Source organism: Ixodes scapularis, unplaced genomic scaffold, assembly GCF_016920785.2.
Source record: "Ixodes scapularis isolate PalLabHiFi unplaced genomic scaffold, ASM1692078v2 PGA_scaffold4__175_contigs__length_147842914, whole genome shotgun sequence".
Taxonomy (NCBI): Eukaryota; Metazoa; Arthropoda; class Arachnida; order Ixodida; family Ixodidae; genus Ixodes; species Ixodes scapularis.
In genome coordinates, this window is record NW_024609879.1 from 111881798 (window position 1) to 111894658 (window position 12861).

General features: G+C 52.3%; 1 protein-coding gene across 1 annotated transcript; it reads left to right on the forward strand.

Annotated features, from left to right (window-relative positions):
• Nucleotides 1-11083: 11083 nt before the first annotated feature.
• On the forward strand, nucleotides 11084-11948 carry LOC121837687 (large proline-rich protein BAG6-like; the record flags this gene model as incomplete). The annotated part of the gene is given in 2 exon segments (XM_042293439.1): nucleotides 11084-11904; nucleotides 11906-11948. Coding segments are annotated over 2 exon segments (864 nt in total), but the record flags the coding sequence as incomplete, so codon positions are not given.
• Nucleotides 11949-12861: the final 913 nt, after the last annotated feature.

The window sequence follows — 12861 nt, forward strand, 5'->3', positions numbered from 1 at the left end:
TTGGAGATATAATTCGCGTAGAGTCCTCCGTCAACTCCAAAAAAAGTTGTCCGGGTTGGGGTGGGAAACGGGTCAGTCTCGTCCTTTCCTTTGCCTTGGTGATGTAGTGCATAGCTCTGATAAACGCTGAACATGCGTGAAAGGGGACATTTTGAAAACTCCCTTTATATAGGTACGCTCCGGGAAGGACGAGCTTCAGTGGTACTTACGAAATTATTTTCTGCTGCCACCGTGCATCAGATTGAAAAATAATCTTGATATTCGTGATCCTGGAGGCCAAATGAATACGACTTAATTGTTTTTGCTCAAATAAAGAACCACTTCAACTTCCCCTTAAGGAACGCAGTGTGCGGTGAGTTACGTGCATGCAATAATCTACCCACAGTCAATGAAATGGCTGTCAGTGATTGCAGTTAAACATGCATTCTTCCTTCTTGCATTAGTTTACCCTTTCTAATTCGTGACGATCTCTACTACTTTAAATGTTTGTAATAATGCCCCTTTGTTTATATGTGAGTACGATCTCGGGCAAATTATACCGACCCCTCTCAGCCAAGCCGCTTTCTCATGCCTTCTTGCCGAGACGAACCCTTCCTCAAACCCCGGTTGCCTCGTCCTGGCTCCACTTCAGTCGACGCCGGCGCACAGTTTCCCCAACGGAAGCTGCAATTGATGACCTCAATGGCAGACGCCACAATGGTACCATTCTTTCACTACACTTCCCTCTACTCTAAGCTGGAGCGAAAGGAAACCAGCTCGGGCATGTATTCGGGACAAATTCCCGTCATGCGAAGTGCGGCAGGTCATTTCAAACTCACGATTGGTTGAACCGGTCGTAGAAAGCGATGACGTTCTGCGTTGGCGGCTGCCGATTGGTCTGCAGCCACTTGGGGAAAGCAATGACGCGTCCCGCTCACGCTCTCTAGTTGGTTCGCTTGTCTCGTAGCTTTCGCCTCGCTTCCTTCCGGACGAGGGGGATTTCGGGAGCCAAGGGAAGGCCGTAATGGGGATTCGCCGGAGAAAGCTTAATTAGGGTAGTTGTCCGACGACGAAACACAGGACTCCCGTTTGGGGACCTCTTGAATTTGCTCGTTTTTGGTGCTACGTTCTTTTCCTTTTGTGTATATCGCTTTCTATTTCCTTTCTTTGCGGTGCATGGTGGCATCCTTGTTTGCGTGGGTTGGAGTGGGAGGGAGGCAAAGTCACGTGTGCGTTTCCCTGATTGGCTACTTAGAAGCTAGAGTACGTGATTGAGCATTTTTTTTTTTTCCTTTGTCTGTTGCAGTTGTCTCGAGTTTGCGTGGGATGCGATGTCCCTTTGACATCCGACTTTCGTTTTTGAGCGCCCATCAAGGACTAATTTAGGGAGGCAGCGAAGCGGAACCATTCGGTAGACACTTGTCACCGCGGCTATACTTGGAACCGGTAGCTACAGCAATCTTTTTATCACTGGCCATTCGGAGAGCATGGTCGTCTGCTTCTTGCGTAGGGGTTACGGTGACGTCAGAACGACGCCGAGTTCTGATTGGCTATGATTGGAAGAATAGTGAGTACACCTAAATGCTAGATGCCTCCAAGTCTACCCACTATTTCTTTTTTCATCAACCAATAAGAGCTCGGCGTTCTGACATCATCACAATCCGTGTGCAAGAAGCAGACGAACTTGCTCTCCGCATAATCATTAAGTGATAAGAAACACTGGGCGTGGTGATCCCCGAGCATATCATTATGGCGTGGCAGTCAATAGTGATAAGAATATATTGAGCCATGCATTACGTTTCCTACTCTCTCAGCTACATCTAGATAATACGACCTCTCCTCATCATCCCCTAAAAACATTCAGAGCCTGTGTTTAAAAAAAAAAAATAGATTCAAAATGTTTGAACAAGTATGATTTAAGATCGCGAGGAGACTCATTATAAACAACAACCCTTACATTTCTTGTAGAGGGTTGTTTGTTAAAGAGATGGTTAAAGTTATCTCGGTGACAGGGGGAATCAAAACTCTTGAATAGTTGAGCCGGAAGGCTGCCTTGTACTGGCAATGCGGTAGAATTATTGATAGTCTCAATGAGCAGAATGTGCGAGACAGCAAAATTTTTCTCCGTGACCTCTACTCGGAACACTTGATAAACGGACGGTGCCAGCATATTCAATTGGAATATTTTCAATCTACACGAGCTTACTGGCACTACTGGGACTCAAGGATACTCGCACACAACGCCACTGGTCAAGAAACTCCTTTGTTGCGGTATAATGTAGAGGACAAAGGCAAGCGTTTTCATTCAGTCTTCTCTTCGTGAAACTTGATGACGTAACGGGGGGATCGCAGTATCCCCCAGTGACGATATTTGAATGCCGCTCATACATTAAACCCGAGCATTGCGTGAGTACTCGATTTGGGCTCGTAATAATTGATAGCTAGTGAACTATTCCGGTAGTGGCCATGTCCAATCGCTGCAATGACGACAATAGTCGAACCATAATAATGTCTGGAACTCAGCGCGTGTCTTGTGCCTTGCCTACCCCAGCGCGTGGCTATGACCAACATTGGCGGCATATAATCAGCTCCAGATCACGTGGCCGCTTGTTCTGTCTTCGAGTTGAGGAAGTGAACACTAGTTGCTTTTCTTTAATTTTTTCTGCGACTTCGATTGCATGTGGTGAAAAATGAACGAGTGTTTCGCAAGTCATTAACGTCAGGGATCCGTTCTAAGCGGTATTTGCACAAAGTACAAAAATCGTTGCATCGCTCCTTTAAAGGTGGTGACTTCTGCGGTGCCCAGAGTTGGGCCCGAGCTACTCTTTCCTACCTAATCATTTAGGGTGACATTAATAGAAGGACTGGCTGTAAAACGTGCAGCCAGTAGAATTGTCACGAACCCGTTGAGAGCTGAACGTTTCATCAAGGGGTGTATTTTAGTGTTGTAAAACTGTGAACTCTAGAGGCATTTCAAGGCGCACATCCGTTGGAGTCAAAACATTAGGACCATGACACCCTTGACATTTTCAACGACGGGCTGCGACACAGACGTCCGAGTTGCTTGAGAGTCGTGATTGTGGCGCCATCTCCCGATAGGATCAGCAAACACTCGCCGAAAAGTGGACGATGGCTACTGTATCGTTCGCTTTCGTTCCAAGGCTTTCTGCACGTAGACGCAAGATGTCGCCACAAGTACAACTCTCGGGTAATTCGGTCGTCTACGTTGAAACCCGTTTTTGCAAATGCCAAATATGTTCTAAATATTTTTTTTAACTCCGAAGTAAGTTGGTAAGTCACTTTGGGTAAGTGCATCTTGTGGTTTTCAAAGTTTTAAATTTGCAGAGTTTGTAACCTGTTGGGTTTTGTAATATGTAGCCTACACCTTTTTTATTTGTTTTTATTAGGCCAAAAGCATGGCGGTGCGTCGTTTTGTTCAAACGGAATACCGATATTCCTATTCATTGCAACAGATTCCCGCCCACAAGCACTCGTACTTTTGCGGGCCTGGGTAATTTATGTACTCGATTATTCTCCAATAAACATTATGTATGTATGGATGCATGTAGGCATGTATGTATGTATGTATGTATGTATGTATGTCAGCACTCCATATATTATTTGGGGGTAATGTTAGTGGCGCAACAGTTAACAAAGCTGTTTTATTAGCTTCTGGAGTTTTTTATGCCCGGGGACACAAAACTGCATCAGTAGGTCTAGCAGGATTCCATCGGCTTCCATGTATCTTTCCACCCCTTCGGAACTTGAAGTCGACCATGAAGCCGCGGTTACAGTGCCATCATATATCGTACGATACACAGGCCGCAGACACCGTCTGGAGGAGGCGTGTTTCTTCCTTGGTAGGACGGACCTTGCATGGTCATCCGAAAGCTGTCCGCAGAAATATATGTTCGAAGCATACAAATGTGTGAAGCCAGCATGCTCCGAAAATGCTCGAGGCGCGCGCCCGCGCTTAATCCTCCCATTCGTCACTGCGGAAAACTCCGTGTTCCTTGTTTGATGTGTACGTAGCAGTTTGAGACAATACGCTAGCTGCCTCCGACAACCTCCACTTGTTTCTCTTTACGGCAGAACATTACGTCGACATCCGGCATCGCTGAATCATTTTTTTTTTTGCTCCCTCAATGGAGTCTCAATGCGCCATACGGTTTTCTTTCTAAGGTGCCATTCGGACTGTTGACGCCCCACTAAGATGTCTATAGTGATATATGGGATGCTCGTCTACGACGCCCCAGCTTGAGCGCGTGGAAATTGGAATTCTAAATCCCTATTGGAAAGAGAACGGTTCCATTTTTTTTTATTCCTTTTTTGCCAACCGATTCGGCATTTTTAAGGTTCGCAATAGCGAAACCTGAGCTCGAAATTACTTTCTGGCTCGTTGTTTTCGTTGGATGTATATACGCGTACCGACTTCATGCGCTCTTCGACAAAGAAAAAAAAGAAGTATACTGCCTGTTTGATGAGTCGCCCGCTGCTTCTTTCTCTACAGGCAGCATATTGGGGGAGTGGAACAATTTATTTTTAGTTAAGTTTTTCTTTTTCTGTTTTTTTTTTCTCTCGTGCTTGCGCAAAATGCTTCGAATGAAAAACGACACTGGATTAGGCATCATCTAGATAGGTAGGGCACTGATGTTTTTGTTTTTATAGTTACTGCGCTTCATTCACGAAGGTTTCGTATTACGAGTTGTTTCTCTCCTTTTCTCCTCATATTACTTGCCCATACGGCGCGCAAATGTTCCAAAATGCGTCTTTGCCGCATGGGAGCGTAACGCGAGGACCGACAGGCAAAGGGCAGCGCAGAGAACGCGCAGGGAACTTCAAGATGAGAAAGCATTCAAGCACGGACCGTCATTGGTTGAGGTCGGGGTAGCATGGTAGCATTTTGAAGGGAAGCAATCGCACAAGTTGTGCAAAGAACAGACGAACTTCCACGCTGCATTGCGGGGGGCTACCCTAGTGCGATCACCAATGAAAATAACAAAAGGTAGTTTTTAATTTAAAAGGATGTCGCTCTTGCTCGTTAGTTTGACCTACAGTCACTGAATAGTTTTCAAGCGTACCAAAACTCCCAATCTCCGCCCCGTGGCACTCGAACTCGTCCATTTCCGTGCCACCATTTAGGAGCCTTGCATAGTATACACTGTATACGATAACTGTACACGCATAGCGCGCCGTTGGCGTCGTCGACAGGTCTTTCGGGTAAGCGTGAGGGGCTGTGGATAGCCAACATAAATCATTTGCGACATCATGTACACTGCAGACTAGTTGCAATCCTGTAATCATTACTTCGCGGTTCACAATAAAGACCCCGGGTTAGCAGTCGTATGCCGCACTGGTCGAATATCTAATTTTGAGATGAGTCACTCCCGTTGTCTAAATATTCGGACAGAAATATAATTCATTGGATAAGGGTGCGTTTGTGGCGGGTTCCCGTTGCAGTGGCGAACTTTATGGCTTAGAGCCTAGCCACGTATTTACGTCATCACATCACATTAGGACGCTGTAATTTTTTAACGTCTTTTGAGAATTCAAAGGGCCATCATATAAACGCCGCAGCGTTTAATCGATTTATTTACAAATGCATACCAGATGTTGAGGACTAGACAGCAAAAGGATAGAATAAAACAATCTCAAGCTTTTGTGACAGCTTTACAATAGACCCTTTCCGGAATTCAGTGCCATCTGGTGATTCAAATGGCAGTTTGACTTTTACCGTACTAATGGCGATGATGAACCTGTGGTCTGCAGTACTGTACAGGGCACCGTCACTTTCGCAAGTCAACGCTGAATGAGAATGCGCTCGTCACTGGCCAGTTCTTTTTAAATCACTTTAAGTGTGTGGGAAGCCGAGGAGGACGACGGCGCGCAAGGGGGCAGGAGCGGTGGCCGGCGGCCCGGTGCGCGTGACAGAGTGCACGAGAGATTCCGCCAGGCACTGGGGCAAGACACGGACGAGGACTGCAACGGCAAGGCACAGCGACCAGCCGAAACAGTAAAGTGATTTGAATTCATTCTTGCTCGTGTGACTTCTTGGGAGGGCGGACCAGGCAGGGACCGATTGGGCAGCAGTATAGTAGAGCGACCTGCACAACTGGCGCTTCCAACGTGGGGCCCGATTGGTCTGCTGCTTGTTCTGTTCGTCCCGGGGAGTCACACAGATCTATTGAGCGTTCAGCGTGGTGTAGAAGGGTAAACGCTAACGATGCCCCCCAAGACGAGGTCGACCCCCAATAGGGACGAGGACGACTCGTCTGAGAGCGGAATTCAGGAACCGTCTGACGCTGCGGGGGCCGGAGAAGGCTCTAGTACGCGAGCATCTCCAGATGCTGGGATTTTACCACCAGCTCCAGCTGGAGGCGCGGCAGATATCGGCGAGTTTATGCGCGCCATGACGGCGATGATGGAGACGTTCTCGCGACAAATCGCGACGACTCCTGGAGTCGCGAGTGCCGCGCCTATGTCTCTGCCCCGACCGCGGTTGTCTGTACCGACGCCGACCTACGCGGGATATTCCGACGGGAAATCGGTCCACGATTTCTTACAGGACTTAGACGCGTATGTAGCCGCGTTGGGAGCATCAGACGAAACGGCCTTGGTGCAAATCGTGCCAATCGCGTTAACGGGCGACGCGTCGCGCTGGAGACGGTTGCAACGACCGTTTCTATCGATGGCGGACTTCCGGACGCGGTTTAGGGAGGAATTTTTGCCCCCTGATTACGAGATGCGGATTAGGGACGAACTAGCTAATCGCACTCAGCACCCCGACGAGAGCCTCGTGGAGTACGTTCGCGCGCTCCAGGAGCTCTACTCGAGGGCCGAACCATCCGCGTCTGGCGCAGAGAAGGTAGCTAGAGCGATACGGCAATGTCACCCTAGATTCAAAGCCTATCTGCGCGGGCGGGATTTCGCGGATCTGGAGGCACTTGCCAGAGAGGCGCGAACGGTCCAAGCGGGCTTGCTCGCTGAGCTGCATTACCGCCCCCCTCCGAGGGCCGAGGAGTCCCTAGAGCCAAGATGCGCGTGGGCAGGACGCGCCGCAGACACTAACATTGAGTCGCGGACAGCGTATACGGCCGTTGCGGAGCGCGGTCACGGGGTAACTATAACGCCCCGGGCTTTGGACCCCTTCGCTTACGAGCAAAGGCGTAGGGCAGCCAACGTAAACTCGGCCCGAGTGCAGACCCGTAGGGGTGGCGCAGTGGTCAACCACCGCAGAGGCGCGACTGGTCACGACAGTCGCGGGAATCATGACTCACCGCGGTTTGCCACAGATGAAGTGTCGCGTGAGAGTAACGATGGACAGGTTGCGCGTAACGACCGGCCACAAGTCAGGTGTTACAACTGTCACCGTCTTGGGCACATCAGGCGGCATTGCACGTGGGTAGCGTCTGGTTCTCAGGGTTCCCAGGGAAACGCCAGAGGCCGGCGCCACTAATCAGGTCCTCTGAGTCGAGGTTGCCGGCCGCTGCCGAGGCCCAGTATCAGTGTGCCGACAGGGCGGAAATTGTGGCCGGCGACCGCGTGGCGATGGCCCCGTCGGCGTGTCGGGCTCAGAGCACGACACCTGAGAAGGGCCCGTACGTGCGTGTAGAGATCGGTGGTAGAGAATATTCGGCACTAATTGACACCGGTTCTACCCTTTCTCTAATTGGCGATAATGTGTACGAGGACTGCCGTAACAGGAACCTTTGCGCGCGGGAACTTGTAACTCCGCTGCGTTTAGCGACAGGATTGGCCGAAGCGCAAGGGGCGATCCGCCTTCACCTTGGCCTTGACGGCAGACGAAGGAGGCAACGTTTCGTTTACTTGCCCGGTATGTCGATTCCTGTTATTTTGGGGCAGGACTTCGTCTGTCGTGAGGGCATAATCCTGGACTTGAGGAACAACGGGTATCGTTATCATGCGTTTTCTCCTCTTATTCCCTTTGTTGCCCCATCATCTCTGGTGCAGGGAATGGAACGTTCGCTCGCTGCGTCGCGCCAGGAGCAGGTATTAGCTGCGCGAGTCGTGCCCGGGAACGTCGAAATGATAATTGCGTCTTTCGATGGGCCCGCCGACCAACGGCGGATGCTAGCGAACGCCTTGTCCCAACACGCAGCTATGTTTACCGAGAGACCGGGGCTTACGACTGTTTTACAACATAAGATAGATACTGGAGAGGCCAGGCCGTGGGGGTGTAATCCTAGACCACTAAGCGTACATAAACGGGCCCTCCTAGACGCGGCTCTCGACGAGATGCTGGACACAGGGGCGGTGCGGCCATCGCAGAGTCCCTGGGCGTTTCCAGTAGTTTTGGCGCCAAAGAAAGACGGCACCGCGCGCCTTTGCGTTGATTACCGAAGACTTAATGAGGTCACTAGAAGGGACGCGTATCCTTTTCCCTCTATTGAGTCTATAATGTATTCGCTTGGAGGCGCGAGGGTTTTCACCACGCTGGATTGTAGCAGGGGCTTTCTCCAGATCCAGGTGGCGCCAGACGATGTCCAAAAGACGGCGTTCACCTGTTACAGGGGGTTATTTGAGTTTACGCGTCTTCCGTTTGGGTTGTCGAACTCGCCGTCGAGTTTCCAACGGCTCATGGACATCGTGCTGGGCGATGCGAAATTTAACTTCGCCATGGCCTATATGGATGACGTTGTGGTATTCTCCAAGTCGTTCGAAGAGCACCTAACTCATCTCGAGATCGTCTTAAGGCGAATGAGTGAGGCCGGTCTAACAATTAATCCAAAAAAGGTGCAACTGGCCGCCTCAAAGGTAAATCTTTTGGGCTTTGTCGTAGACAATGGTACCTTGAAGCCGAACGATGAGAAATTGAGGGCCATTCTCGATTATCCACCACCGCACGATGTAAAGAGCCTTCAAAGGTTTCTGGGGATGGTTGGCTTTTACCGGCAGTTCATCCCGATGTGCGCGGAGCTGGCGCGGCCATTGAATTTGCTGCTCCGGAAAGGCTCGAGGTGGGTCTGGGGTCCAGAGCAGGGTGCTGCCTTCTCGTCTTTTGCGAGGGCAATAGCAAGCACCGCTAGCCTTCGGTTACCAGATCTTAATCGGCATTTTGTTGTGCAGACAGATGCGAGCGACTACGGTGTCGGAGCAGTATTGCTACAGGAGCACGATGGACAGTTGCGCCCTGTGGCATTCGCTAGTCGAACGCTCACACCGTCGGAACGCAACTACAGCGTGACGGAAAAGGAGGGGTTGGCCGTCATGTTTGCTCTGAAGAAGTTCGACCTCTATTTAGACGGTACGACTTTCGTTATTCAGACTGATCACGCAGCACTTACCTGGATTCAGAGGCTAAAAGAGCCCGCGGGAAGGCTGGCCCGCTGGGTACTAACCTTGCAGCGCTACTCGTACACGGTTGAGTACCGAAAGGGATCGACCAACAAGGTCGCGGATGCGCTCTCTCGGGCGCCCCAAGATGGTGGTTGGGAGGAGGTGACGCAACCAGAGTGTAACGAGAAGCGCGGGAAGAACAGGAGAATGTCTCCGGATGCAGGGGTGAGGTCCCTCACGGACGGTTGGGAGGAGGCGAAGCAACCGGCACTCGTAGCAGCCTTAGCGCGCGGCACGAAGGAGCAAAGGATCGTCGCTTGGGGTGAAGTGGTCAGCAAGGAAGAGCTTGTCGAGGCCCAGAAAGCAGATGGTTTTTGCCAGCGGGTGTTGGGTAAACTGGCTGAAATTGCGGTCGACACCGGGAAGGCTGGCGGTCGAGTTAATGATCAATTTGATTCATATCTGCTGGGCGAAGACGGCTTATTGCTTCGCTACATCCCAACGATCGATGAAGGGGAGAGTAATGAGTCTCCCTTCAGGGTGGTGATTCCCAGGAAGCTACGGAAGAGGTTTATCGGGTACTTCCACGACTCGGCTCTGGCAGGTCATGGCAGTGGCAGCAAGACTTTTCATAAGTTATGCCGCGCCGCGACCTGGCCGGAGATGAGGCAAGACGCACTCCGATACGCCCGCAGCTGTCCAGCCTGCCAGAAAGCGAAGCCCAGAGGGGGCAAGCCTCCGGGCTTGATGCAGTCGGTGGAGAGTCACTACCCGTGGGAGATCGTCGCTTGCGACATCATCGGCCCACTGCCGAGAAGTCCGCGGGGAAACCAGTACCTCTTGGTTATTACCGATCATTTCTCAAAGTGGGCAGAGCTGTACCCACTGAGGAAGCTGGTTTCAGAGCGGATCTGGGAAAAGTTACTGGATACTTTCCTACGTTTCGGCACACCCAGGTGTCTCATTAGTGATAACGCTAGTTATTTTACTAGTAAAGTGTTCGTGGACTCCTGCTTGGCGCTGAACATAAAGCACAAGAGGACAACACCGTACCATCCCCAAGCCAATATCACTGAGCGTGTGAATCGGAATATCAAAAGCATGCTGATCGCGCTAACGGAGAGACACCGAGACTGGGATGAGCACATCGCTGAGATGGGTTTTGCCATCCGGAATACTGTGAACAGATCGACTGGTTTCACGCCAGCGTTTCTGAACCTGGGTAAAGAGATCCCGTCTCCGCTGGAGAACGAGTTACGGAGCAACCAAGGAACACCAGGACGCCCGCTCTCTAGGTATGCGGAACAGCTAACGAACCGCTTGTCTGGGGCGCTGCACGATGCTAGAGAGAATCTTGATGCCGCAAGGATCGAGCAAGCGGCGCAGTATGACAGGAGCCATAGGCACTTGGAATTCAAGGTTGGTGACTTGGTCCTGAGAAGAACCCACCCTCTGAGTAACGCAGCTAGCGGTTTCGCCGCATCGCTTGCTCACAGATGGGAAGGGCCCTATGAGGTAAAGACGCGAATGTCACGGCTTACTTATAAACTCACTCGGTGTGATACAAATGAGGAGTCGGGTCCAGTTCACATCGCGGACTTGAAGGGGTATTACCGTCGCGATGGGGAACATAGTGAATGAAAACTACCGCCGCCGCCACATTCGGCCACAGAAAGTGATGATTTTCCGGTGTCTGACAGTGTTCTTTCTACACAGGATGCCTCCTTGGAGAAACCGCCCCAGGGGGCCACACCCAGGAGGCCCACCGGACGGGCCAGGCCCCGGGGCGGCTGGACCCCAGTGGTCCGGTCGACCAAACCCTCGGGGCGGCCGCCCAGGGAGGCGTCAACACCGGGGATGGCCGAACGGCGGAGCGGGCCAGCGCCGCCCGGGCTCCGCAGGTACCGCGAGCCCGGCAGCCGGCAGGCCTGCGCGGCACGGGGCAGGGCCGTCCGCAGCAACATCGCGGCACCAGGCAGGGCCGTCCGCGACGGAGCCCCCGCACCACGGAGCGGGTCCGTCTACGACCGGGGGACCTGCCTGGAGTCGGCCCCCCTGCCACACCGTGGCCACGTGGACGGCGTGGGAGGAAGGAGGGGCGGTCCACTTCGTTTCCCGCCGGCGTTGGAAGCATCAACCCAGACCAACGCCTGGCCAGCCCGACCACCAAGTCCCACTCCCGTTCCGTGGCCACACGCAGCCGGCGGCGCCACGGGTCTTGGGAGCGCCTGACACCTGCTGGCTGTGCGGGGTCCCCATAATACATCTGGAAACCCACGAAGCAGGTCGACTCCATGCTGACCTGCTGGAGGCACAGCCCCTCCCGGACCACGTGGCGGCAGCGGTCCAGACCCTGAGGGCAAGCCGCCCGGACCTCCTGGCTCCCGCTGCCTTGGCCTCCGTTCAACCAGCCCGGCCTCCCGAAAACCGTGCCACCGCACCGGCTGCCGCAGCCGCCGCCATCGAACCCGCCACCACGACGGCCCCCACAACACCGGCCGCCACCACATCCTGCGGGCCAAGTCATCGGGCCAGTGTCGTGTACCAGCCCCCTCCGTCCCCCTCGACTTCCGACGACGCCATCATGGCCGAGGTAGAACAACTCCTCGGCCAAAACCAGTGAGCACCCGGGGCCCCCCGAAGACCGGGCCTTGAGGGGGGGGAAGTGTGGGAAGCCGAGGAGGACGACGGCGCGCGAGGGGGCAGGAGCGGTGGCCGGCGGCCCGGTGCGCGTGACAGAGTGCACGAGAGATTCCGCCAGGCACTGGGGCAAGACACGGACGAGGACTGCAACGGCAAGGCACAGCGACCAGCCGAAACAGTAAAGTGATTTGAATTCATTCTTGCTCGTGTGACTTCTTGGGAGGGCGGACCAGGCAGGGACCGATTGGGCAGCAGTATAGTAGAGCGACCTGCAAGTGTCAATGGTGAAAAAGATGCAACCAGTCAGAACGAAGCGCCAGCCCACATAGACGCCTTGATAAAATTCTATACACCAAGGGGCTTTGAAACCGAGTGTGTGCTATTGACAGATTGACTGGGCTCGAGTTAGAAATGAAAACTTACGCAGTTCTTGCATCCAATTCTTACTTCACGTCGCGCTAACGTCTAGAATGTATAGGCATCGAATCATCTGCTTAGGAGCATCTTCAACTTCTTCTTTCATCAGTAAACAAAAGGCCGCCATTAGTATAGCACATATGCTATTTTTCAGATGATGATAGTGATCAAAGTTGCCAGTCTGAATTCCGGAAAGGGTCTATTGCTTTGTTGGTCAGATGAAGCTTACAGCGAAGTCCAGCAATGATTTCCCCGTGACAGTTCTCAGGGTTGTCGACGCGATCTCTGCCAACGGTAAATGCAGACGAATGAAACCATGGGTGAGTTACGAGAACGGCTTGATTAGCAATCGCCGATTCTTTAAACTAGAAACACCAAGGATATTCGTGTCATCATTGTGTCATCATCTACGTGAGCATCAATTAGATCGATGCACCTTTTTTTCACTCGGGGCATCAAGTGACGTACAGTCATGTCGCGTTAATATGGACGCCTCCGTTCCCCCGAAAAATCGTCCATATTGTG